At 48.9% G+C, this 25,280-nt stretch overlaps 1 protein-coding gene across 2 annotated transcripts in view; it reads left to right on the plus strand.

Moving 5' to 3' along the window:
• The window catches only part of Nuak1 (NUAK family kinase 1), a 71,880-nt gene that overhangs the window by 38,677 nt on the left and 7,923 nt on the right, over positions 1 to 25,280 (plus strand). For both annotated transcript variants that reach the window (NM_001106774.1, XM_039078679.2), the window contains 3 exons: positions 11,157 to 11,308; positions 13,146 to 13,211; positions 23,554 to 23,673. In NM_001106774.1, the coding sequence (NP_001100244.1) occupies positions 11,157 to 11,308; positions 13,146 to 13,211; positions 23,554 to 23,673 (338 nt within the window). The remainder of the gene's footprint in view (positions 1 to 11,156; positions 11,309 to 13,145; positions 13,212 to 23,553; positions 23,674 to 25,280) is intronic.

Genomic DNA, 25,280 nt, shown 5'->3' on the forward strand with positions numbered 1-25,280 from the left:
GATATAATCATCTGTCATCAAAGAGTCACAAAAGGCCACAGTCACCAAAGAGCAGCGAGTGACGCCTTTAGTTTTGGGTTGACTTCATAAGCCACGTGGATGCCACCCTCCCCAGGGACCTCAGAGCACCATGAGACTGTTGAGCGTGGCAATGCGGCGCGTGGCCTTCTGTTTGGTCTTTTGAACCTATGGAGAGTTGCTGAGTGCTGATTTATTTCACTCCGTTGCTGCCAGCCCCACAAGTTCCAAGTGAAATCCTTGCAGGCTGGGCCCAACTGCATGGTCCATCTCTGTTCACAAGTCCCCCAGGGCACGCCTCACTTTAACTGCAGGAGCGAGCGTCTCAGCTGTATGTCGGTGCGACCACATTTTAAATGTTTCCTGTGAAATTAGCTCCTTGGCCTTCGAGTGTATTATTTTCATTTGATTACATCCAAGCCATTTTTTTTCTAGAGGCCGGAGATTAGAAATAAAACAAATAAAAAACAAATGTTTCTCCCTGATTGTCTTGCCTCGCCCTCCTGAGTTTCCTGCAATTCAATATTTTCTAGTGCTTTAAATAATGCCACTTATACTGGAGGCTGATTTTTTTTCAAAGAATAAATGAGACTATATTGTGTTCAATACAGGGACTTTTGAGATGAACTGGAGTCATTTAATCATTTGCTTATATCCTCAAGAGCATGCATTTAGGAAGGAAGGGTCGTGAACCCCCAGGAGCAGCCTTATATGTGACTGCCTGAAGGAAGACTGGAGACCTTTAACTTCTACCTGCAGAAGTCTGGGCCCACTTGACTGGAGGGTTTGTGCTTTTCCCCAGTGCCTCCATGAATTCTAACAGAGAACTCATTCTTTAACTGTTACTTGTGTTGTTGTTGTTGTTGTTGTATCAATCTCACTGTACTCTAACTCTGATGGCCAACTGGCAACCAGGGACTGAAACAGGGTCCCTGGTTAAGAGAGCTGGGTATAGGGATAAAGAGATGGCTCAGTGGTTAGGAACATTTCCCACTGTCACCAAGGACCTGGTTTCCAGCACCTCCACAGAGTAGCTCATAAACTTTTATAACTCCAACTCCAGGGGATCCAACATCCTCCTCTCGGCAAGTACCACACTCACGAGCTCATAGCCACACATAGACACACGCACATACATGTGTCCTATAGTAAACATCTTTGATAAGAGAGACAGAAGGGAGAGGGTTGCACTTAACTTTGCAGGGGGGTCACTGGAGTCTAATGTCTGTACAAGTGAACCCACTCCCTGTATCATTGCCCTCTCACCTCCTGTCTCTGTTCACCTATCCGTCCATCTGTCTGTCTGTGTGTCTGTTTGTTCATCTTTCTCTCTTTCCTTCCCCCTCTCTCTTTCTCTTACACACACACACACACACACACACACACACACACACACGCACGCACGCACACACACGCATGCACGCACACACAAGCACGCACCCCAGGGCAGATATGGCTGTACCCTGGCTCATCTTCCTTCTTCTTGCTGTCCGTGGTGGCAGTGGCGTGCGCTGTCACAGTCTCTACAATGAGGCCGCAATCGGGAGTGGCAAGCTCTGCAGAAAGGCTCGGCCCTGCTCCGAGGGTCACTCCTTAGCTGCACAGAGGGAGGGTACTGACCGGTCTTTTCTTCCTTGGCCAGGTGGCTGGGGTGAGCCAAGCCCCCAGCCAAGCTCTTGCTGAAGGTTGTGGAAGAGGAACCAAGGCTGTCTCTGTATCCCAGGCACTGCTGGGTCCATGCTTGTTTAAGGAAACGGACTGTCAGTCTGGGGCCTTTCCTTCTACTTGGGGTGGTTGGTTGTGAGCGTTCAGATCATTAGCAGGGATAATGGCTGACTGAAACTCAAAGTCTCATGGTGACTGGTATGCACTCCCCACCCCACCCCACCCCACCCCACCCCACCTTACCCCCACCACCCTCTCTTTCTTTGGTGTGTTTATGTGCATGTGTGCACATGTGTGCATGTGATGGTACATATGGAGCCTGGTCCACCTTAGGGCCCAGCTAAATTGCCATGGAGATACCCCCCTCCCCAGGAGCAGTTTAGGGAGCTGAAATCCAGTGCCTAGTCCAGCCTGGCGTCCTCGAGACCTCTCTTCTCTCTATCTTAGCCTTCTCCTCTGCCCTCCCAGAGGTTGGTGTTATCCCTTTCCCCAGCATATATAACTCTGACATAGGGAAGAAAATTTCAGTGAGCCTGCTGTATTTTCTCTTCCTCAGACAGAGCCCATACCTTGTTTTATTTCCTAGTTGTTTGATTTTTTTTCCGACCCCAGGTCTCTGTAACCCCAGTCTCCTGATACACCAGTACAGCCAGTTATACTTTGATTCCCTCTGGCTTCTGTGAAGGCCTTTGGACTGGGTGGGTGGCCAGGCTGGGTATGGTTCTCCTTAAGCATTCCAGCCAACATCCCCCGTGTTGGTGTATTGTAAGACAAGTGTGAGCCAAAAAGCCTTCCATTGTCCAAACTGGGAAGTGCCTGCCCGTGATTCAGCTCTGACCACCCCGTGGACAATGGGAGCTGTTAGTCTAGCTGTATTTTCTCACCCTTACCAGGGGCGGGTGCCTTGCAGACTTCACAGGAATATTTTGTAAAGCCATGGGCCCCCGAGGTATTTGCAATTTAGTTCTTGGGAATATACTTTTGAAGAATTAATCCGGTACTGACTGACCCAATGACTAATTAGGTGGCAGCCGACTCTTTCAAGAAGATATTCTTGGGATTCTGAAATGAAAAGCAGGCTGGGGGTTCCTGTGAGAATCGTCCTCATCTTTAATAAAAGTGAGTCCCCCTGGGAGCGCAAAGGTGCTTCTGGCAGTTTGAGGACATCAATGGAAACACTCTCTGGCATGAGCGTGAGTGGAGGTACCCTGGACAGAGAGAATCCAACCCATGCTGAGAACTCTGGCCAGCCCCCTCCTAAGCCCTTTCTCCTTTTGCTTAAAACCAGCAAAGAGTCTTCCTCCCTTGGGAGTCCATGTGATCCAAAAGCTACCCTCCATTTCCACGGGAAGAGATTTTTCCATTTTCCAGAACCATCTACCTCCACCTAGAGCATCCTGTAAATTGATTCCCACTTTACTTTCCTGCTAAGAGGCCTGGTGTACTTGTCTCCCAAATGGCCTATGGATGGTTAAAATCCCAGGATGCCCTCCTCCTCAGTGTTTCTCCCAGGCCAGGGTTTTTAGGTTATGCGCTCCCTCGGGCTATACAGGCAGTGTTATTGACCTTGGTGTGTGTGTGGGGGGGGCAGCAGAGGGGAATCGTTAGGAGCTTTGCCAAGAGTGTGGCTGTGAAAGTCAGAAGATCAGAAGTCGGAAGTGAAGTGTCAGAGCAGGCATCTGATAAAACTAAGGTTTAATGTGGAGATGCAGCTGTTGCTATAGCAACCAGTCCGCCCCTCTCTCCCCTGAAATAGAAAATAAACAGAACACGAGAGAAAAGTGGTCTAAGTTGGTTTCTGGGAAGTTGCAAGACACTGATAGAAGAAAGGGCACTGCCTGGATGCTCTGTGGTGAGGCAGAACAGTAGCAGTGGTACCCAATTAAAGCAAACCCCCAGGCATTTGGCCTGCAGGCTTCCATGCCTGCTTCCCCTAGGAAACTCCTCGGACTCTTGCAGCTTTACCTCACTGGTCCTTCCTCCCTGTCCTCTGGATGCTTGGAGTCCGAGCTGTACAGTTTGACGTGTGGATTATTTGCTAGGCTCCTTCATTTCCAAGTAGGACATGACTTCTTGAAGGCAGAGGTTATGATTTATATTGTTTGATGAGCTTTAACACATAGCAGAGCGCCCAGAGAGTTCATACACTGATAAATGGTTTTCAGGAAAGGCTGAGAGTTAGACTCCATCAAGAGGAAACTTTGCTGAGGACAGTGTGGGAAGAATGAATGGAGGTGGGGGGAGAATGAATGAATGGAGGTGGGGGAATGAATGAATGAATGGAGGTGGGGGAATGAATGAATGAATGGAGGGGGGAATAAATGAATGGAGGTGGAGAGAGAATGAATGAATGAATGAATGAATGAATGGAGACAGGAGGAAGAATGAATGAATGAATGAATGAATGGAGACAGGAGGAAGAATGAATGAATGGAGGCAGGGGGTGGGGGGAAGAGTCATAGTAAAACCATGAATAGTTTTTCTAGTCTCACAAATTTGGATTCAAAGTCTTATTAGGTATCCGTCTAACAACAGTGCACATAGGTCTGCAGCAACAGCAAAAGGCATGTGATATGCAAGAATGTTTCCAATTGAGCCGGGGAGACAGCTCAATAGGTAATTGTACTTGTTCTTGCAGAGGACCTAGGTTCGGTTCCCAGCACACACATGATGGTTTGTAACTAACCATAACTCCAGTTCCAGGGGAGCCGATGCCCTCTTCTCAGCCCTAGTGCACTAGGCACAAACCCAGTGGATGTACATCTATGTAGGCAAAATACTCATACACAGAAAAATAAAATCAGTTATCAGAGAGACAGCAGCAATAATAAATGTTCCCAGAAACTCTGCTCATGAGGATCCTCAGCCGGAAATGGCCCAATGATTTTCTGAGGTAGAATGAATAAGCCGGCACAACGCCTGTATGGTAAAGAGTTCCCAGCATGAACGAAGCCTCTTCAATGACACAGAACAGAACGGATTATTCTCAGTATTTGTGGTTATTGAAGTCACACAAAAGAATATACCCTACACAGTCCATTGTTTAAGAACTTCAGAAGAAGCAAAACTCATGCTCCTGACTGGCTTATAGTCAACTTACTATGCTTTGTTTATAAGCCAGGGAGCTGTTTAGTGTCTGGGAGCTCTGAGTGGGGCGACTGGAGTTGGTAGTGTTGTGCGTTGGAGGGAGTAATGGTTCTCCAATCATGAGGTGGGACGGTGTTGACACAGTTTGAGTGTCTCTGATTGAGAAACTAGAAGTCTAAGATGAGCATCAGTGTGAGAGAACACACATGGAAAGTCTCACACCGTGAAACTTTGTTTCACGCCTACAGTATTAAAAACACGGGGTTATTGTTTTAACTCTGGACGGTGAACAACATGACAAACAAGGCAAACAAACAGAAGGGAAGAAAAGCGCTTACTTCAGCTCACGTGTTACAGTCTGTCATGGAGGAAGCCAGGACAGGCGCTCATGGCAGGAACCTGGAGACAGAACTGAAGCAGAGGCCATGGAGGAGTGCTGCTCACTGGCTTGCTTTCAGGCTGTCTCTCAGCCCAGGACTACCTTCCCAGGGGTGACACCACTCACATTTCTATATCACCTAAAAAGAAAATGCCCCCCACAGAACACCAACAGAGAACCACAGACACTCGCAGACACTCCCACAAATACACACCCACAGATATACCTATAGACACAACCACAGACACCTACAGACACACCCACAGACACACCCTCAGGCACACCCACAGACACACCCTCAGACACACCCACAGATACCTACAGACACACCCACAGATATACCTATAGACACACCCACACACCTACAGACACAGCCACAGACACATCTACAGACACACTCACAGACACACCCACAGACACACCCTCAGAACAACCTCAGACACACCCACAGACACGCCCTCAGACACACCCATAGACACTCCCACAGATACCTACAGACACACCCACAGATATACCTATAGACACACCCACACATCTATAGACACACCCACACACCTATAGACACACCCACAGACACACCCACAGACACACCCTCAGACACACCCTCAGACACTCCCACAGACACACCCACAGACACACCCTCAGACACACCCATAGACACTCCCACAGACACACCCACAGATATACCTATAGACACACCCACACACCTACAGACACAGCCACAGACACATCTACAGACACACCCACAGACACACCCTCAGACACACCCACAGATATACCTATAGACATACCCACACACCTACAGACACAGCCACAGACACATCTACAGATACACCTACAGACACACCTACAGACACACCCACAGACACACCCTCAGACACACCCACAGACATATCCATAGACACTCCCACAGGCACACTCACAGATATATCTATAGACACACCCACACACTATGGACACACCCACACACCTATAGACACACCCACAGACACACCCACAGACACCCACAGACCAATAGGATGAAGGCAATTGCTCGACTGAGGATCCCTCTCTGGTGTCTCTTGACTTTGTGTCAACTAACCAGCTCCAGTGCCTTCAGCCGTTTTGTGCCAGATGTATATGAAACCTAAGTGAACACCCTGACCAGACTGGGGTCCCGGTGAATGTCCCTATGTAGATGCAGATATTCCAGAACCCATGGAAGTCATACCCTTGGTCCCTGTACTGGTTTCACAGGATCACTGTGACCTGTCAGTGCAGGGTCTGTGACACACAGTCAGTGGTGAAGAGAGAGGGAAGGAGGGGGTGAGTCTTGGGCTGTTTTAGAGGTCCAGGGTTCCAGATGCTACTCTGCCCTCCATTTCTCTCTTTTCTGTTGCCTTAGCGACGTTTTCTTACCTGCCTGGCTGCCCGGGAGCTTTTTTGGGGCATCTGTCTGTCTTCACTCCCTCTCTTGAGTTGGCCACATCTTTTTTTAATTACCCGCAATGCCATCCACATAGTAGGTGCTTTCTTCGACTCTGTTGCTTTACTGAAACCCAGGCTGGGCAGCGCAGGGTCCTGGCACGGTGCAGTGGGCTGACTCAATCTGAGCTAAGTTTCTATTCAGGGCCTGCAGTTTCCTGGTAGGCCTGGCAGGCATGTCAAGGGCCACAGTTTTCCTTACCATCTTGGAGCCACCCGGCTTCTGGGTAAAAGTGTCTGGCCAAGAGACACAGGCTTTCATTTTTCAGAAAGGAAACCCTTCCCAAGTGATGGAAAATAAGCTTTTGCTCAGTGACTAATAACATAAACACAGACAAGATTTCTGGGCTTATAAATAACCAGTTGTAAAAAGCGCTCAAGGGGAACAGCCCATTTTGTGAGAAGAATGGTCACAGAGATGCCTACCGCTTCTCCGTTAGTGACCTTATTCGTGGGTAAGAAGCCTCAGGCCTAGAACGCAGAAGCCAGTCATTCCTCAGTACTGACTACCAAGACCTTAACCTTAGCCACCATGAATACCGGGCTATGCTGGACAAAGTAAGGTGATCTGTGGTTCCTTCCTGTTCAAAGACCCTGAGCGTCTGGGGTAGCTGTGATGTGGTACAAAGAAACACATTGGCAAGGAAAGTCTTAGGGCCATCTTGCCCTAAGAGATGGGGTAAAATTATTCAAGCACTGAGACACAGTGTTAAGGTCAGCTCACCGATCCTGACCCCCAAACTCTGTCAGCCTCATCATGTGATGAGAGTCAGGCCAGAGGGATTGGTGCGTATGGATGGTAACAGAGACTGAGTTTTGATCCTGAAGGCTGATCGTGTAGCCTAGAGCAGCCCTGCCTGGGCTTTCTGATCATGGAGACTGTTCTAAACCTTGGGGTATCAGCTGTTTATTCGTACAGAATAAAACGGCTTAAAGGGCCACACCCACATGATACCATTCACATAGAATGCCTCTGAGCACAGGGCTGCCACATAGTAGGCCCACTGTACTCGCCACTGTTGTTAATTAACAACTGGAGTCTCCAACAGCCTCCCTGACAGGTCCTTACGGTCTCCAAATGCAGAATTCTCATTGGCAGTTAGCTAGCTCATCTACTGTGAGATTCAAGCGCTGGCTGTGAACCTGGCCTGCCTCCTATAGAGGGTGCAGATGGTGTCCCCTAGCCAGGCCTGGCCACAGGGAGAGTTCTGCAGCCCCGCTGACGGCCCATGACAGCAAGGGGGTAGTCTTATTCAGATACCATCGCAGTATCTGAATCCCCTGTTTCCTGCACTCCTTCCTCTGCGAATGAGTAGGGACATGGAATTCCCCCGGTTCACCTGCAGAGCCTGAGAGAAAAGCCTGCTGACCAAAGGCAGCCAAGTCCAGGTGTGAGCATTTTCCAAATAGTTCATCCGTTTAGTCACCAAGTCTTTTTTTTTTTTCCCAGAGTACCTTGCAGGATCCGCCTGCTCCAGGAAGCAGGATTGTTTGCAGCTGTTCTGCCTCTCAGGCATTTGGTAGTGAGGTGACAGGGAAGCCAGTGAGGGGTGACGCAGGTGGATGGACCCAGAGTGTCAGGCTGTGCCAGCAGAAGTTGCTTAGTGAAGCACCGGTCACACTGAGGCCAGCGGAAACGTACAGTTGAAAAGGGAGGAGCCAGCCTCTGATGGTCCTGTCTGTGGGGAGGTGTGCCCCTGATATTCAGATGAGTTTTGATCTCCTTTAAGGATGCTCCAGAGTCTGGGATGTGAGGTGCTTGTTTATTTGTGTGCACGTGTGTGTGTGTGTGTGTGTGTGTGTGTGTGTGTGTGTGTGTGCGCGTGCGTGCACTTTTTCTTCCTTCTCCCTACCAAAACAAAACAAAACAAAACAAAAAAACAGCCAATGGCTTCCTGAGGGCATATATATCACTCCCTGACATTTGCAGCCTGAGCCGTACGTCCCAAGGCCTTCCTACTTCCCAGAGTTTAAATTAATGAAAAGTCCAACCCAGAAAGAAATCCTGGTAGGAGCCCAAGTGGCTGGGTACAGAGAGGCCAGCAGACTCCCGAGCAGCCAGTTTTATCTGGCTGTCCCCTCTCCCTCCCTCTCCCTTCCTATCGCCTTCCCCTTCATTTTATCAGAGAGAGTCACTGGACTGGAAGGAGCCAAAAAGGAACTGGGGGGAGGGTGTCCTTCTGGCTGCCAGTGACAAGGTGTGGGAGGACAGGGAGCCCAGGCCGCAGTCAGGTTCCAGTTCAACTCAGTTGCTTATCGAATGTTTGTCTTGGTGCCAGACCCTGGGGGTCCAATAATATTAAGATAAATAATATCTTCATTTTTATTGAAGGCTGCGCATTCAGGCTTCGTTCTAAGCATCTGCCATCCTGTAATCAATCCGTCCCCCCAACAGTCCTATGAAACACGTTGAAATGCGATATTCTAACATCATTCCCGTTTTTGTATTTGATGTAACAGAAGCACAGGGAAGGTAAGCAACTTCCTAGAGTCACACAGCGAGGACAGAAGGCTAGGTTTTAACTCTCCCAGCCCAAACTCTGCCTCCAGGCAGAGGAAAAATGGGTATGTAACCAGGAAATAAGTTATGACGAGGCATGGATGGGCCAGGAAGTAGGAGGCTGAAGGCATGTGACGTGCAGATATGTGTGAGTGGAGGCTCTGTTGATGGACACCTGTCAGGGGTAGGTAGGGGTGAGGCGGGGGGGAGGGGAGAGCAGGGAGGTGGAGACAGCAGCACGTGTGTAAACGTGAGTAACATGTATGACTGACAGCTCTTTCTGTACCGTTGGACACGGAAGTAGGCGGGAACAGTGGAACTGATACAGTAGACATGGGCAGAAGGAGGGCCGGGGTTCTCTCTGTAGCTTCTAGGAAGGATGTATTTCCAGACAGTTAAAGGCACCTTACATGACAGCCTGAATTAAGGCTCTGTGGCAGTGGAGTGAGTGGCTGAAGTGGGATTGAGCACCTAGAACCTTCTCTCTTCCTTGTCTTTTCTCTTCTGCCCCTGTGTTGGCCTTGGCTGTCAGTTTGTGACCCCGAGTTTGATCGTAACAGCTGGAGAGCAGAGTTGGCGAGAGGGCCTTGACAAACATCATGGAAACTGAGTGAGAAGGGACTGGGCTGCAGGCAGAGACACCGAGCTCCAGAGGGCTGCAGGGGTCCTGATTCCATTCCAGGGTTGGCTCTGGGGCACTCCCAGAACCAGAGCTAAGTTGGTTCTGGTTAGCTGTTTAGGAAACCTCCTCCTTGAGTGCACCCTCACTTGATCCTGGAAGTAGTAACTGGCTGCAGGCTCTGCAGGTCTCACGACCTCCAGGGCCATCCGCGTCAGGCTCCTTTTTGACTGGTAAAATCTCACATATTCCCTGGGGGTGAGTTGTAAGTTTGAAATGAGTGAAGCAGGTCTAAGAAGGGCCATCAGCTTGTGTAGGATGTGATGAAATACATTAAGGTGTGTTTGAAACTGTCGAGTACAAATGAGCAAAGAGATAAAAAGGATGGGGGCCAGAGAAGCTCTGTCAGTGATATGGTACCCTGTCTGCATCAAATGGTTGATGAATAGCAGGAGCAGGGGCAGGGGCAGGGGCAGGGGCAGGGGCAGGGGCAGGGGCAGGGGCAGGGGAGGGGCAAGGGCAGGGGCAGGGGCAGGGGCAGGGGGAGGAGCAATAGCAGCAGCAGCAGCAGCAGTGTGTGTGTGTGTGTGTGTGTGTGTGTGTGTGTGTGCATCTAGGAAGTGCATGTGTGTGCATGTGAGCCATCATGGACGTGGAGGTCAATGAACAACCTCTGTTGTCAGCCCTCCAGACCCGCCTTGTCCCTAACACTCCTTTATTTGGTGCTGTGTAAGCCAGTCTGGCTCATGGAGCTTCTGGGACTCTCCTTGTCTCCACCTCTCAGTCCCTGCATAGGAGCGCTGGGATCACGAATGGGAGCATTGAGATGACACATGGGAGCACTGAGACCATACATGGGAGCACTAGGATCATGCATGGGAGCACTGGGATCACGCATGGGAGCACTGGGACCATACATGGGAGCACTAGGATCATGCATGGGAGCACTGGGATCATGTATGGGAGCATTGGGATCACCCATGGGAGCACTGAGATCACAGACATGTCATGCTGCTGTGTTTGGCTTTTGCTTGGTTTTCAGAACTCAGGTCCTCATATCCGGGCAGCTAACGCTTCACCTCCTGAGCTGTCTCCACAGCCCTATACTTGTGTTTGTTAATTCTCTTCTCTCTACAGAGAACTAGGACGCAGGGGTGAGAGGGGACTGGGAGAGGTGATTTTATTAATGGGAGTGAGGTCCTGGTATGTTTCGCTCAACTGTTCAAGGCGGGTGCGGGGACAGAGAGAAGCTACCATTGTCCCAAGCACCCCTGATGCTGAATGCATAGCTGTGCAACCTGTTCCCTGAGCTCCATCCGGCTCAGTGGCGTCTCCGGCGCGGTCTTCCTTGCTCCATCTCTGCGGTCGTCATTGGTCCGGCTGGATGACGGAGTGTTTGTTTATTTCTCTCCCCGCCCCCACAGTGTTTGAGAACAAAGATAAGATTGTGATCATCATGGAATATGCCAGCAAAGGAGAGCTGTATGACTACATCAGTGAGCGGAGACGCCTCAGCGAGAGGGAGACCAGGCACTTCTTCCGGCAGATCGTGTCTGCCGTGCATTACTGTCACAAGGTACGGCCTCGGTTAGTGTGTGGAGACGTTACAGACTAGGGTGAGAAAAATTCCCCTATCCAAATCCCATGCTTTTGTGTGTGTGTGTGTGTGTGTGTGTGTGTGTGATTGCATGCATGTGTTTGCCTGCGTGTGTGTGTGCATGTGCATGTGTGTGTGTGTGTGTGTGTGTGTGATTGCATGTATTTGTTTGCCTGTGTGTGTGTGCCTACATGTGTGTGTGCTTGTGTGTGCATGTGTGTGCATGTGTGATTGCATGCATGTGTTTGCCTGTGTGTGTGTGTGTGCGTGTGCATGTGTGTGTGTGTGTGTGTTTGTGCATGTGTATGTAGAGGCCTGAGGTCATTGTCAGGTGTACCTATCACTTCCCACCATCGTTTTAGAGACAGGGTCTCTCATGAACTTGGCGCTTACCAGTTAGTTCCACTGGGCTGGCTTGCCAGTGAGCCGTCAGGACCTGGCTGTCTCTGTAGATCCGTGTTAGGGTGATGGATGTGCACACCCACAACCTTTGGTTGACCTCTCTGTGGGCCCAAAAGACAGTCCCAATCAGACCACGAAGCCTTCTGTGACTCCTCCTCAAGTAATGCTGGAAAGCACCACAGTCTCCTTCCGTTATCTGGAGTGTGTGAATTTGTATGAATGGGATGTTCCTAGACTCACTCCATCTTCTTATGTCAGCCAGGAATGCGACCATGTGAAACCAGCTTCTTGCAGTATTTCATTTAAAGCCAAACAGAATCCTTCCTCTTCAACATATCCCTCCTCTGGGATATGTGTTTTGGGGGGCACTTCTGAGTCTCCGGACACCTCCTGAGAGCTCGGATTAGCAAAAACAGTAGTACGATTACGAATACGCGGCACCTCTCTCCACTTGGTGGCTGCGTAGATGTTAGAAGCCGTCACAGGGAAAAGAAAACAAACTCAAAGAGCCAGCTACAGGCATGCTCGCCCGTTTGCTCAACACAGTAGCTTTCTCCACAGAAGCCATGTATGCAGCGTGATGCTGGGAACCCACTCCCCCATGTACAGCCGACACAGCCCCCAAGCACGTCTTTCAGTTGACTCTGCCCACCCACCCCTAAGAAACATGAGCAGGCTTGGTGTTACAGCTGGACAGAACCTTCTCCCCAGCCCATCGGTGTCCTTGGTGTCCTTTCCCGTCAGCTGGCGGGGCTGCTCTCAAGTCCAGCCTCCCAATTGGCCAGCGTTTGCCTGAATGAAAAGGTCACACAGTATAACAGTTCCCAGTGGCTCTGGTCTCCTTGGCCTGCAAACCCTTTTCATCAGCCCTGAGTCCTGCAGAGTGGAGAGGGGCTTTCAAGTCTTTCCAGCTGGCTGCTTAGGAAGTATTTAAGACAAAGCTTAGGAGACTGGGTCAGGCCTCTTTCCAGCACGAGGGATGCAGACAGACAGACAGACAGGCAGGCAGGCAGTCAGGCAGGCTGTCCCTGGAGCCCTATGCTCCGAGTCACCAGCTGAGATGTCTGCTGTATCTGAGAGACCCTGTCTCAGACACAGTGGAATTACATTCCCACAAAGAATCCCCCTGCTGGTTTACAGGCTCTGGGGGTGGGGGGAATGAATTCCAGTCATTTTTCCTTTAACCGCACAGCAAGTGACTAATGCTGTCCTGTCGCTGGTTGCTGTCTGGGGAGCGTCCTGGCAGTGAGAGCAGGACTGAAGGATAGAGGTGAAGACCACCGGGGCTGGCTGGTGCATTTCTTTCATCTGTCAGACTTGTTCCCTGTGCCCGGCCTCCCCTCCCCCCTCCCCAGAGCTCTCTTGTCTGTCATTTCACACGCTCCTGTTCAACTCCTCCGTTTTGTCTTTGCAGAATGGCGTGGTCCATCGGGACTTGAAGCTGGAGAACATACTGCTTGATGACAACTGTAATATTAAGGTAAAACTCAGATGGGGGCCTGGGTATGGTGGGTGGGCGTGGCTGGTGGGCGTGGCTGGTGGGCGTGGCTCCCCTGTAGCCCGGATCTGAAGCAGCCTCTCCCTCTGCTGGTAGACAGGCTCTGGGAAAGACTGCCAGCAAAAGGCTCATCCAAACAGTTTACTTTCAGCAGGCATTAAGGAGTCCCCTATAGCCTACCAGTCTCTCTTCTCCCTGCTGGGACAATGACTGACACTCAGTCCCTGCCCTCAGAAAGTTCACAATCTGGAATTCTTACCATAAAAGTAACACTTGTATTTCATGTGTATTTCAGTCCCCGTGTGCTTGATACTTTCATACATGACTCTTTCAGACGGCATAGGAGATGGGCACTCTTCATCTTATAACTCATGCACCCGTAGGGAAACTGAGGCATAGACAAATTAGATAGCACATCCGTAATAACAGTGGCTGGCATATAAAGGTAAGTTCACACCACTCTGCAGAATGTGCCAGAAGGGCCCCAGAATATTTTAAACCTAGAAGCCTCCCCACTTTTCTGTCTTTGAGGTGGCGTCTCATATAGGCCAGGCTGGTTTCAAACTTGTGATGTAGCTGAGGATGACCTTGAACAGGTGGTCCTCCTCGATCGCTCTATTTCCTTAAGTGCTGTGACTATGGGCAAACAATTCACACCCAACTTAGAAGCCTTTCCCTACAAATAATTCATACCCAACATAGAAGCCTTTCCCTACAAACAATTCACACCCAACTTAGAAGCCTTTCCCTAGCCACTGTGCCGCCGTGACTTCCCACCCCACATCTCTGTTTCTCCCTCCTCACCGTCTCACACTTGAACCAGCTCTGGAATTGAGAGCTGGATAAAAAGAATGGTCGTTCAGAAAGGTTGAATTGGGACCTGGAGAGATGGCCCAGCGATTAAGACCGTTTGCCGCTCTTCTAGAGAACCCGAGTTTAGTTCATAGTGTCCATGTTGGGCTGCTCACGAACACCCATAACTCTAGCTCCAGGGGACCCTACACCCTCTTCTGGCCTCTGAGGACGCCTGCACGCACATGTGCACAGGTCCGCATACCACACACACATCATTAGAAATAAAAATCAATCTTAAAGGGCGAGGGGTGGAGTTTGCATTTATTTCTGGAGGCTGCTGGAGCTGGAGGAAGCTCTCCAGGGTTCAAGGGCCTTCTTGGGTGCACTCTGAATGTCCCTTAGACCACGGCCGCAAAATAAGCAAACACCATTTCAAAATAAACGGAGCTTACTGTGCGGGTTTCGTTATGAAAGCCTCAGGACTCCCAACACTTCCGAAACCCTCCAATGGGACCCTGCTCCCTAGACGAGGCCTAGCAACATTCTCACGTCTTCCTTTTTTGTTGCGCCCGTTGCTGTCAGTCAGTGGATGTGTGACGGACCACATCCTTGCTTGGAAGGATAGAGCTGTTTTAGGGTTTATAGAACGTGACTGTCAACCATTAGTCATGAGTATCCTGTGAGAGACACATCCCCATGGCCTGCTACTCACAGAAGAGTTGACCTCAGTTACATATGTCTGTCCAGTCTGTAGAGTCTGGTGAAAATGATGGGTTGAAACAGTTCTCCTTAGGAACAGGAAGTGAAATCTCAAATCCTTTTCTAACAAGTGGCTGGATGATTCTAGAAGGAGCACTGACTATCAAGTTCAAAAATTATGGATTGGGATTGTGTTTCAGAGTTCAGAATACTTGCTAAGCATGTAGGAAGCTCTTGGTTCAGCCCTAGTATTGACAGAGAGAGAGAAAAAAAAACCCAAAAAGTCAAGCCAACTTATGGGCTGGCTGTAGGGCTTCCCAGCTCCTCGACATTGAACACACACACACACACACACACACACACACACACACACACACACACACCAGTTCCTTCCGTTGCACAATAGGTAATAGCAACAGCCACAGACGTGCTCTAGAGCCTTTACAAGATATTCTCTGTGTTCAGAATTAAACCGTTGGAATCACCTGTCTACAAATGGGTCCCGTCTAGGACTAGAGACTCAGGAGCTGGATAGCCCAGGTTTGTGCTGCAGCTCTGTTTCCTGCCGATGTCAGGGTTTAGGATAAATTTCTTACCCATTGAACTTAGCTTTGCCTGTTAAGTAGGAAGAAGTGCTGTCTACTGTTTGTTTATTTTCTCCAGTTAATCTTTTTCTAAGAGTTTGTGTGGGCAATCCCCCAGTTCTAGGCATTGGCAACAGATGGGAAAATAGCTAAAAATGCAGTCAGAGGAGATGGCGCTTAGCTGTGTTCATCCCAAGATCTTGCCTAAGTGGAAGGAGGAGTGCATGTATAGCCATGGGAAAATGGTTCTGGGGGTGGTGGTCGGGCCTGCTGTAAATTTGCACCCTTGCCTTCTAAGGGTTTTATACCATCTACTGATCTCCCTGAGGCTCTGTCCGGATTCTTCCTGCCACCTGTCGCCGGGAGCCCTCAGAACTAAATGTAGTCTTTGCAAGTCTGGAATGTGAGCCTCTTGCCTGGGGATCGGGTTCTGTGGTACAGTATGACCTCTTGGTCCCATGGTGTAGTCCCAGAACTGATAAGGTGCATAGCTTCCTGTGGAGTCATAGAATTCCCTAAAGGAGCAGAAGAATGGCCAGAATTCAGAGAGGAATTGTATAGGGGACAATGGGGCAGTAGCCTGGAAGGACAGCTCTTTCGGAAATGCAACAGAGCAGCGACTTTCCCGCAGCAGCTCCTGGGGACCAGGTTTTCCACCTGGGATCCTCTGTGTTTGCAGCCAAGTAGGGCGCATAGTACTTTACAAAAGTCAACGCTGGTCATGTATTTATTTTTCTTTGTCTTTTTTCTTAGGCATCTCTGCTCCTGCTGGTGACACTTCCCAGGGTGGGGACAGGCATGCATGTGCATGTACAAACACACACACACACACACACACACACACACACACACACACACGAGAGAGAGAGAGAGAGAGAGAGAGAGAGAGAGAGAGAGAGAGAGAGTCGTTTTCCAACCTATAATGTCTAAGGGCCTGAGATCAGTAGTTTGTTCCGTCTCTCCTTTCCCAGAGCACCCCATGGTGCCTGGCACACTTAGATCTGTTTGATTTGTGGGCAAAGGAGTGCCAAACCAGGGTTAAAACTCCCGTGTTTGACTTCCGGGCAGGGCAGACTGCATCCTCTTGCACCCACATCCAAGGGTTTTTAAAAGCGTGTTTCAGCTGGGGTTGATTTGCCTTCCGGCTGTATGGGCTCCACTCTTCCTGACTCAGCACTCTGAGGAAGCATATTTAGAAGGGACGGTTGCTGACAGAAGCAGTCACACACATGGCCACAAGCTGGCCTCTGCGTGAATGAAAGGCCTTCACTGCCTGGCCAAGGGGGACGGTGGGTACTGAGGTACTACCAACCAATGGGATGCGAGTGGCACAATCTTCTGTCCTAAAAGCAGGAGGAGTGGTTGTCAGGTTGTGGGTCCACCTCTCCTGTGTGTGTGTGGGGGTCTCTAAAGATGCTTCTGGCTTAAACGCGGTAGATGTTGCTGCAGTTTTGGTGTGAGCTGCGTGACCGGTTCCTCTTCCCTTCTGTGCCTTATGCTGATTTGCAAAGTGCACATCTGGTTTCGGGAATTATTTATCTGGCCACGGCATGAGGGTGCGGCTTCTAAAAATATTCCTGCAGTCCAACGGCAGAAGGAATGAGTGCGATGTGCTGCCTCGGATCGCATTCTGTCCTCTGTGGAAGCGGGGCGGACTAAAATAGCACCCAGCCTAGCATTAATTTGCAATTAATGAAAACGGGCCAGCTTCACCTCCCACCCTCTGGGAGAATGGAATGCTGACCATTCCCAGAGAAGGCTCCTGTAAAAGAGCCTCCCCGGAAGAGGGCCAGGCGGCCCCCGGGTCAGCTGACCTCCTCTCGGAGGGCTGGGAATCTGCTGAGCTCCCAGCGCTCAGGGGAGAGGAACAGAGGGGAGATGTTCCGCTGCCCCTGTGACAATGGCTGCTGTGGATAAGAGAGACGCTATGAATGGCAGTGACAAGATGAGATAGAAATCTTGGCAGCTTAGCCAGGCGAAGCTCGGGATCACGGACCTCTGGGCTTTGGAGTGTGAGAACTTTGTAGTCTTCCGTTAACTAGTTCATTTACCCATCCGGCGTGCACATGTGTACATGTGGGGCTATTTATATCACAGATTACCTGTGCTGCCCGAAGTCATTCTTCCATCCTTTTCAGGAGCTGAATATCTAGTATTTCTTTGATCATAAATTACTTAACCAAGTGTCAGATGCTACGTCTGTAGTCCTGTGCTGGGCGTTGGGGAATTTAATGCTGAGTCTGATGGCCAGGTCCCTCTTGTCTCGGAGCTCCCAGTCTGGTGGTCATTTTACTAGTAGTGATAACAAGCCACCAAATGTTAAGAAGGCAAAGAAGATAAGGTGTACCCCCTTCCCCCCAGTGAATTTGGGGCTGAGACCAATAAACAAAGGACTGTGTAATCCACTTGTTCAGTGAAGGACGTTGGTTAGGGTGGGGATAGAGCCTGGATGGTGGGGATGGTGAGCTTGGTCCAGGAAGGTTCCTTTGCATTGCATTTGGACTCCTCAAATCTACAGAGCTTTCTCTGCCTTCCTGACCTTGGAACACACGGCTCCCTCTGTCCAAATGTCCTGCCCACTCCCCCTTGTCTGTCTGTCCTTTAGGGGGTCTTCCTCCAGAAAGTTTTCCTTATCCCTCAGCGGGCCAGCTGCCCCCGTGCCATCTGGACGTGCTAAACAGGAAGGGGTGGGTCTGTCTAGGCAGCTGGAGCAGAAAGCCTTTGAGGGGGAAGTGGTGACAGGCAGAGTTCTGAAGGCCAGGGAAGGGTCTGATGGGGAGAGATCCCAGGATGAGCTTGCAGAGGAAGGGAAACAGAAGAGTGGAAGTACATTTGCTGAACTCCTGCTGGAAGCCAGAGCCTGGGCCAGACCTTCCATGTATCGTCTCCTTTAGTCTTTGGAATGCCCTTACCAGGGTGGGACCAAGTACTTCTTCGGGAATGAGGCTGTCTATAACGTCTTCCCACTCCACTCTAGGCCATTCTTCACTGCCAACCCTAAGATTTGCCTTCTGTCTGAGGGACAGTTATCCAACGAGCCTTTCACAGTCTCTTATCTTGAGTGCTGTTGACTTGCAGACAGCTGTCCCTGGGAGAGAATCTCCAAGTGCTTCTAGTAGGCGGTGACCAGCTGAGCGAGTCACTGTGGAGACGCGTGTGCAGCTAAGCAGCGCTGGCTGTGTGTTGGCGTCCTTTGCAAGGTAGCCCTTGCCACAGCCTCTATTAAGAGCTTCCCGGTGATTGGTGATTACTGGTCTCGAGAAGTAATTCTTCTGAAGATGAAAGCCAGTTGCGTCCCTACGGCTTATTGTTCTATTTGCTGCCTTCCTTCCGACTGGCTCGTAGCTGTGCTGCTGTGATCAATACAGTTCTTGCCCACTGAGTTTGGTTCTCGGAGCACCCGTCAGTACTGTTGTGGATCCGTTTCCTAGCAACTGAGACTCATGGTTGTAGGAGTGTCACAGTTCTGTTATTGAAGGCACGCTACATGCTAGACCAGGGGTTCACACTGCCCATGAGCCTGTTAATCTGGTTTCTCAACAGCCCTTCCTAGTGGACTATGGTGTCACCATCAGCCACATTTTACAGGCAATAGTCTCAGGCTCAAGAGGGCTGTAGTACAAGGGAAACCGCTCAGCAGGCCTGAGGCTCTGCTCTCTGAGATCTTCTGAGATGCCGATGATGTCGGCTCAAGGACCAGACAGGAGTAAGGCTAGACTGACTGGCATGCCTCAGAACTGGAAAGAGATCGAGGCGGGATTAGAACTAGCATACAGAAGTTCTACCTGCCTTGGTTTCTCCTCCTCCCTGTGATTGCTGCCCCTCACACTGGACACGCCCCTTTCGTACCTAGGTCAAGATCACTTCCCTTGGCTCAGAGGTTGGCTTTCCCGTCTGAGATGGCCTCCGGGTGTTAATGGAGATGCCTGTAATTCGTAGTCTCCCGTCCTTTTAACGACTTTGTAGAGGAGAGTTCTGAGACCACCGTGCAGATAGACGAGTTGAGCGGCTTGGTGGCACCCACCAATTATTACCTAGTAATGACAAAGTCAAAGTCTGGCCCCGATTCTTACCACTCCCAAGCCTCTGATCTTTGAGTGCAGGGCTCTTAGACACTGCCAGGGAGTGGCAGACGCTCCTAATTGTCCTTGCCATAAGCCTCCTTTGGAAGCAGTTAAAGTCAACAAACTGGTACCCCCTTTGCCATCACGGGAGCTTCTTATCCGTAGTGACCTTGGGGTTAGTGCTTTTTGGAGGATGCCAAAATATGCATAGTGTGTGTAATCTAAAGCCTGCTGTACTTGGGTGTCTAGCACAGAGGCAGGGAACAGTCTCAGCATTGTAGAGGCCCAGCCCCCAGTTGCAGCCCTACTCCACACCCAGCTCTCCCTGCCCATTCCGTTCTGGCCTCTCCTGTCCCCAGGCCCTGGCCATCACTACCGTTCTCCTTCCTATGATCTGTCTACACTAGGGACCGTATATAATATAATCAGACGGTGAGTGTCTTTTTTGTGCCTGGCTTATATCACACATGCCTCCAGGGTTCGCCTGAGTTGAAGTGGGGTTAATCCTGCTGACATCTGAGTGATCCCCCACCCCCCAAATCTATCCTTTTAACTCTGATTTTTCACTCAGCAGGGCACACACACTTCGGAAGGCGTTATACAGTTACACAGATGGTCCAAATTGAACTCATAAGATTTATGTTCTCTGATGCCTTTTGGAGTGGAGGCTGAGCTGCAGGATCTATAGTGTGAGATCAGAGGGTGGGTCTGATGCAGTATGGGGCAGGACAACAGTCATCATCAACAACAAATTAACAATCAAAAAACCAACCAAAGAAACAAACAACCGTCAGCCCCAGAACCCAGTGGGCCTCTTTCTCCAAAGCTTAACAGCCTGTCAGGAAGAGCTACTCTTAAGGTCCTGGGGAGGAGCTGGAAGATGTCTTCTAAGATTGCTATGAGGTGATGCTGATGATACAGGCTGGAGGACCAGATAGGAGTAAGCCTAGACTGACTGGCTGCCTCCATTAGGGTTCTGTAAGAAATGGAGTTGACTGATGGGTGGAAGTGTTATTTTACAGAGTTGGGCAGCTGGGGAGACTGCATGTATCTTTTCTGGGGGGACCCCATGTATCTAGTCTGGGGAGACCCCATGTATCTTGTCTGTGGAGACCCCACGTATCTTGTTTTTCTTTGTGATCGTCAGCAAATCATCTTAGGGCCCTGAGCCTTCACCAGCTTCCTTTCCTGCCGTTCAGGTCTCTTCCACACAGAGATCGGTTCTAAGGCACAATGATTTTTACATAGTTGTGTTTAAATTTAGCCCTTACATATTTCGTTTTTTTTTTCCCCGTGCACTCTTATGCCTTTTGCCTTTTCTTAGGTTGCTGGTGCTTGTATTTAGTTTGGGTCTCTTTGTAGAGTAGTATTTATTTAGGAAGGAAGCCTTAAGTGATGGCACTTGGTGGAAAGCTAGTGCCATGAACCATAGAAAAGCTCGAGAGTGAAATAATACAAACCAAAGGGCCACCTTGCTTTTTTGCTGTTGTTTGATGTTGGTTTGTGAGCCCAAGGCCAGTTGGTTCTCTCTGGTAAATGTGGAAATGCTTTAATTAGACCCATGTGGCCTACCACCTCCCTGACTCATGCCAAAGAAGAGAATAACTTCTTTATTTTGTGATTCATACTAATTCACTTGCAGAACTGGCTCCTTGACCTTCTGTTCTCTACTGACCATCCCTGGCATCATAAGACGCGTTTTCTGAGTCGCTTCTCCGGGTTTAGAGACAAACGTGCCACTACTGTCGTATGTGTTTTATGACATTTAATTGTCATGACCCCACAGGAGCAGAGATGTTCATCCCCATTTTACAGATGAGAGAACTGAGGCTTCTGAGTGGATTCCTACCCTATTGTATCTCCCCACTTAGCAGTAGTGGATTCAGACCCCGTAGTGTCTCCTAACCTAGAAACACTTGACAGAAGCTCCATGTGGCACTGAAAATCCTAGAGCTGAGCGACTCAGAGTCTGAGAACGCCGAGTGTGTGTTGATTAATATTGCTTTTCCGTCCAAGTGCCAAGAACACGGCCTAATCTGGATTTCTATTAATCTTGTGTCCGCAGCAATGACAGTTTTACAGGGAGGCTGATAAGCATCAGTCTGGGAGGATGGGAATGGGCTGAGACATAAACACACTTCTCTAGACTGCTGGCATAGCAGGCAGAGACACCCAACCCCGGGCTGGAAGCTCCTGGGGCTGTCCACTGTGTGCACGCGCAATGGGTGTGCTTGCACACATGCTTTTGAAAGCTCCCAACACCCCAGAAGGTACTGGCACTGTTGAGTGCATTCTCTGGTGCTGTGACTGAGCAGAGGTGCAGCCTTAGCCAGAGGGAGAGCTGAAGCTGGTCCACTCTTTTGATTGACAGGGCGAGCTTTGAAAAGCTTCCCACCAACTTCCTGCAAGGCAGTCTGGGGGCCTTGATAAGCAAGTGGGATTCAGAGCCTAAGTGCAATCTGAGCCCCAGGAATGCCTTTTCTGAGGGTGGCTGTGCCCAGCTGCTTTGAATGACATTCCATTCATCCAAGGATGCCTTTTTTTTTAAACAAAAATAGGCTTATTCGAGGGGCTTCATTCAAAACAGCTTCTGTGGCATTCAGCCCCAGAGGGTCCCCAGGCATGTGGATGGTTAACACTGGAGTGGACATCGGGCTGGGGATAGTGTAGCACACAGGGGCTTCACCTTACAAGGCTGGCTGAGACTGATGCTCTCCACAGACCCTCCCAGGGCAGTGCTCAAAGTGTGAGAGGCACGCATGCGCACGGCTGCCCACTGCTCACATCCCTTCAACTCCAGAATCTGTTCCCTTGTTTGTTAAGCGGAGTTCTTCAAACACTGTGGTAAAATTGACATAACATAAAGTTGACCGTTTTGAGCAGTAAAAAGATTTAAATCTAAGTTTAATTAGGTGTTCTTATGACATTGGGCATAAAATATATTTATATTTTTTATGAATGCAGTTTTCTTTTTGATAACATTGGATTACAGAATTCAATAGTACTGGATAATTGGGAGTTTCTGATACACGGCGATTTGGATTATCATTTTATATAACTATTCATTCCATATACTTTTCAAACTCAAATGCCTGTTTCAGTGACAAGTTATTTCTTGGCCAGGGGCAGCTGCTAAGGAGAGGGTGGCACAAAAATGTGGAACCGGACACAGGGGACTCAGAGTCTGGTAGAGAAGGCAGACGTAGATGCATGTATGCACAGATGTGTCTACGTTTCTATGTGTGTGCATATGCTATATATGGGCAGGTACAGCAGCATTGCTCTAAAGGGTGTGACATAAAGCCCTTTACAAAACTTAAGGCAGTGAGCGCAATATGGAAGTGAGGTTAGATCAAACATTACACGATGTGCGTGCCAGGTGCTGTGGTTTGCCTGTTCTACCTTATTGCAATTGATGGTTTTCTTCTTATTATGATACGTGTGATGGGAAGGGAATCATATATTGGACCAGCATATCTGAGTTGTATATGCTACCCACCCAACCATTACTAGTGCCCATTTATCAAACTGTCTACCATAGTACCTGAGTTCAGGTGACCTTATTTTACTTACTTCTGACACAAAGGGCAGGGACAAGGATACTGCCTGCCAATTTTATCGCAATGAAGTAAGTTGTTATAATTGTTTCATTTTGTTGTTATTTATTATTGCTAATCTCTTACTGTTTTGATTTGTAAATTACCCTAGACATGTTTAGAAAAAAAAAAGAAAAACCATAGCAGATAGAGAAGACAGTGCTCTTGGAAGTTTCAAGCATCTCTTTGCAGCCTTGGAACACAATCCGTAAATAAGGTCTCCTCTGCACTTTAGTGCTTGTAGGAAGCATCAAGTGGTGGTTTTCGTGGAAGCTGTTGTTATTGGGATGTTTTGGTTTACATGAGGAATGTCCCCCAAAGGCTCCTGTTTTTGAACACTTGGTCCCCAGTTGGTGGTTTAGTTTGGGGAGGAAGTGGGTCATTAAGGACTTTGATGTTTTATACTTTAGCTATACTGGTATTGGATGCTTTTGACGGCCGTGGGAGACATTCGTTTGATGCAGAAATTGGACTAGACAGACAGTGGCGGCCCAAGTGTTCTCATTCACCCCGGGCAGTTCAAATCTGTTTGCAGACACTAGCGACTTCTCTCTAACAGATCTCCGTGGGTCTCTTTTCTTTACAGATCGCTGACTTTGGGCTTTCCAACCTGTACCAGAAGGACAAGTTCTTGCAAACATTTTGTGGGAGCCCACTCTATGCATCACCCGAGATTGTCAATGGCAGGCCTTACCGGGGGCCAGAGGTGAGCAGACTGCTGATGTAGGGGATCAGAGAGCTACAGGGACAAGGAGGAGGAGGGGGGCAAGAACTAGATCTTGGGAAGTTCTTAAAACCCCCAAAGGCCAAAGAAAACTTGCCTGCATTTGATTTATAGGAACATTAATATAGAGACCAGGGAGAAGATGTGCGAAGCCTTAGTAAGCCTTGGAGAACAGGAGATAAAGATGTCTGTTTCTATGACAGGGCAGCTTAGGATTCTCTCCCTCCCCCCTCTCTCTCCCTCCTCCCCCTCCCTCTCTCCCTTCTTCCCTCCCTTCCTTCTTTCCTCCCTCCCTCCCTCCCTCCTTCCTTCCTTCCTTCCTCCCATTCCTCTCTATTCCCCTCCCTCCCTCCTTTCTTTCTTTCTTTCTTTCTTTCTTTCTTTCTTTCTTTTTTCTTTTCTTTTTTCGGAGCTGGGGGCCGAACCCAGGGCCTTGCGCTTGCTAGGCAAGTGCTCTACCACTGAGCTAAATCCCCAACCCCACTTTCTTTCTTTCTTTCTTTCTTTCTTTCTTTCTTTCTTTCTTTCTTTCTTCCTTCCTTCCTTCCTTCCTTCCTTCCTTTCTTTCTTCCTTTTTTGGTTTAGAATTTTCAAAGGTAAGACTTTAGAAATGATTGAGATCATCTGACAATAACTGAGATCAACTCAGTAAAGGGCAAGCTATGTGCCCTGTATATGTCACACATACACACACATACACACATACATGCACACATGAGTGCACATATACACACATGGACACACATACATACATACATACATACATACATGCACACACATGCATATACACAAATATCTACACACATGCACACACATGCACACATATGCACACAATATGCACACACACATATACACAAACATGCACACATGCATGCACATACACACACTCGTACACACACACACACACACACACACAGAGGTCTTCTGTCAGTCAATTATTTTGTTGTTAACATAGGATTTGTAATGATCACACATCATCTTGTTTTTATGCATATACTATTATATTTTTTAATAATTTCCCTGGCTTTAGGCACTTAATTTCCCCCTATTTTATCAAAATAAGCAGAATAAGCAAAACTCTTATCAGTGTATATCTCCTTTGCCCATATTTGTGATGGTGTTTATATTTAAGAGAATAAATTTTTACGACATCCTCTCTTTTATGACAAATGTGTTCCATTATAGGCCATAGAGAGTTTCCACAGCCAGTGCTATACATCTGTCCTAGTTCATTTTATATGGTAATATATGTAAATATATTATATTTATAATGAACACCATTGGCCGAAAGCAGCCTGGAGCAGGAGAGGGTTTACTTTATCTTACAGCTCACCGTCTACAGAGAGGGGAATCAGGGCAGGACCTCAAGGCAGGAACCAGGCGGCAGGAGCTGAGGCAGAGACTGTGGAGGATCACTGTTATGGAAGACTTGGGCTCACTTAGCCTGAGTCCATATAGAACCCAGGCCACTTTCCAAGGCTTGGCACTGTTGCCAGCGTCAAACCCTCCCATGTCACTTTAACCAGGAAAATGCCCATAGAGTCATCTACAGGCCAATCTGAAGGAGACTTTTTCTCACCTGAAGTTCC

This window comes from Rattus norvegicus, chromosome 7 (assembly GCF_036323735.1).
Source record: "Rattus norvegicus strain BN/NHsdMcwi chromosome 7, GRCr8, whole genome shotgun sequence".
Classification (NCBI taxonomy): domain Eukaryota; kingdom Metazoa; phylum Chordata; class Mammalia; order Rodentia; family Muridae; genus Rattus; species Rattus norvegicus.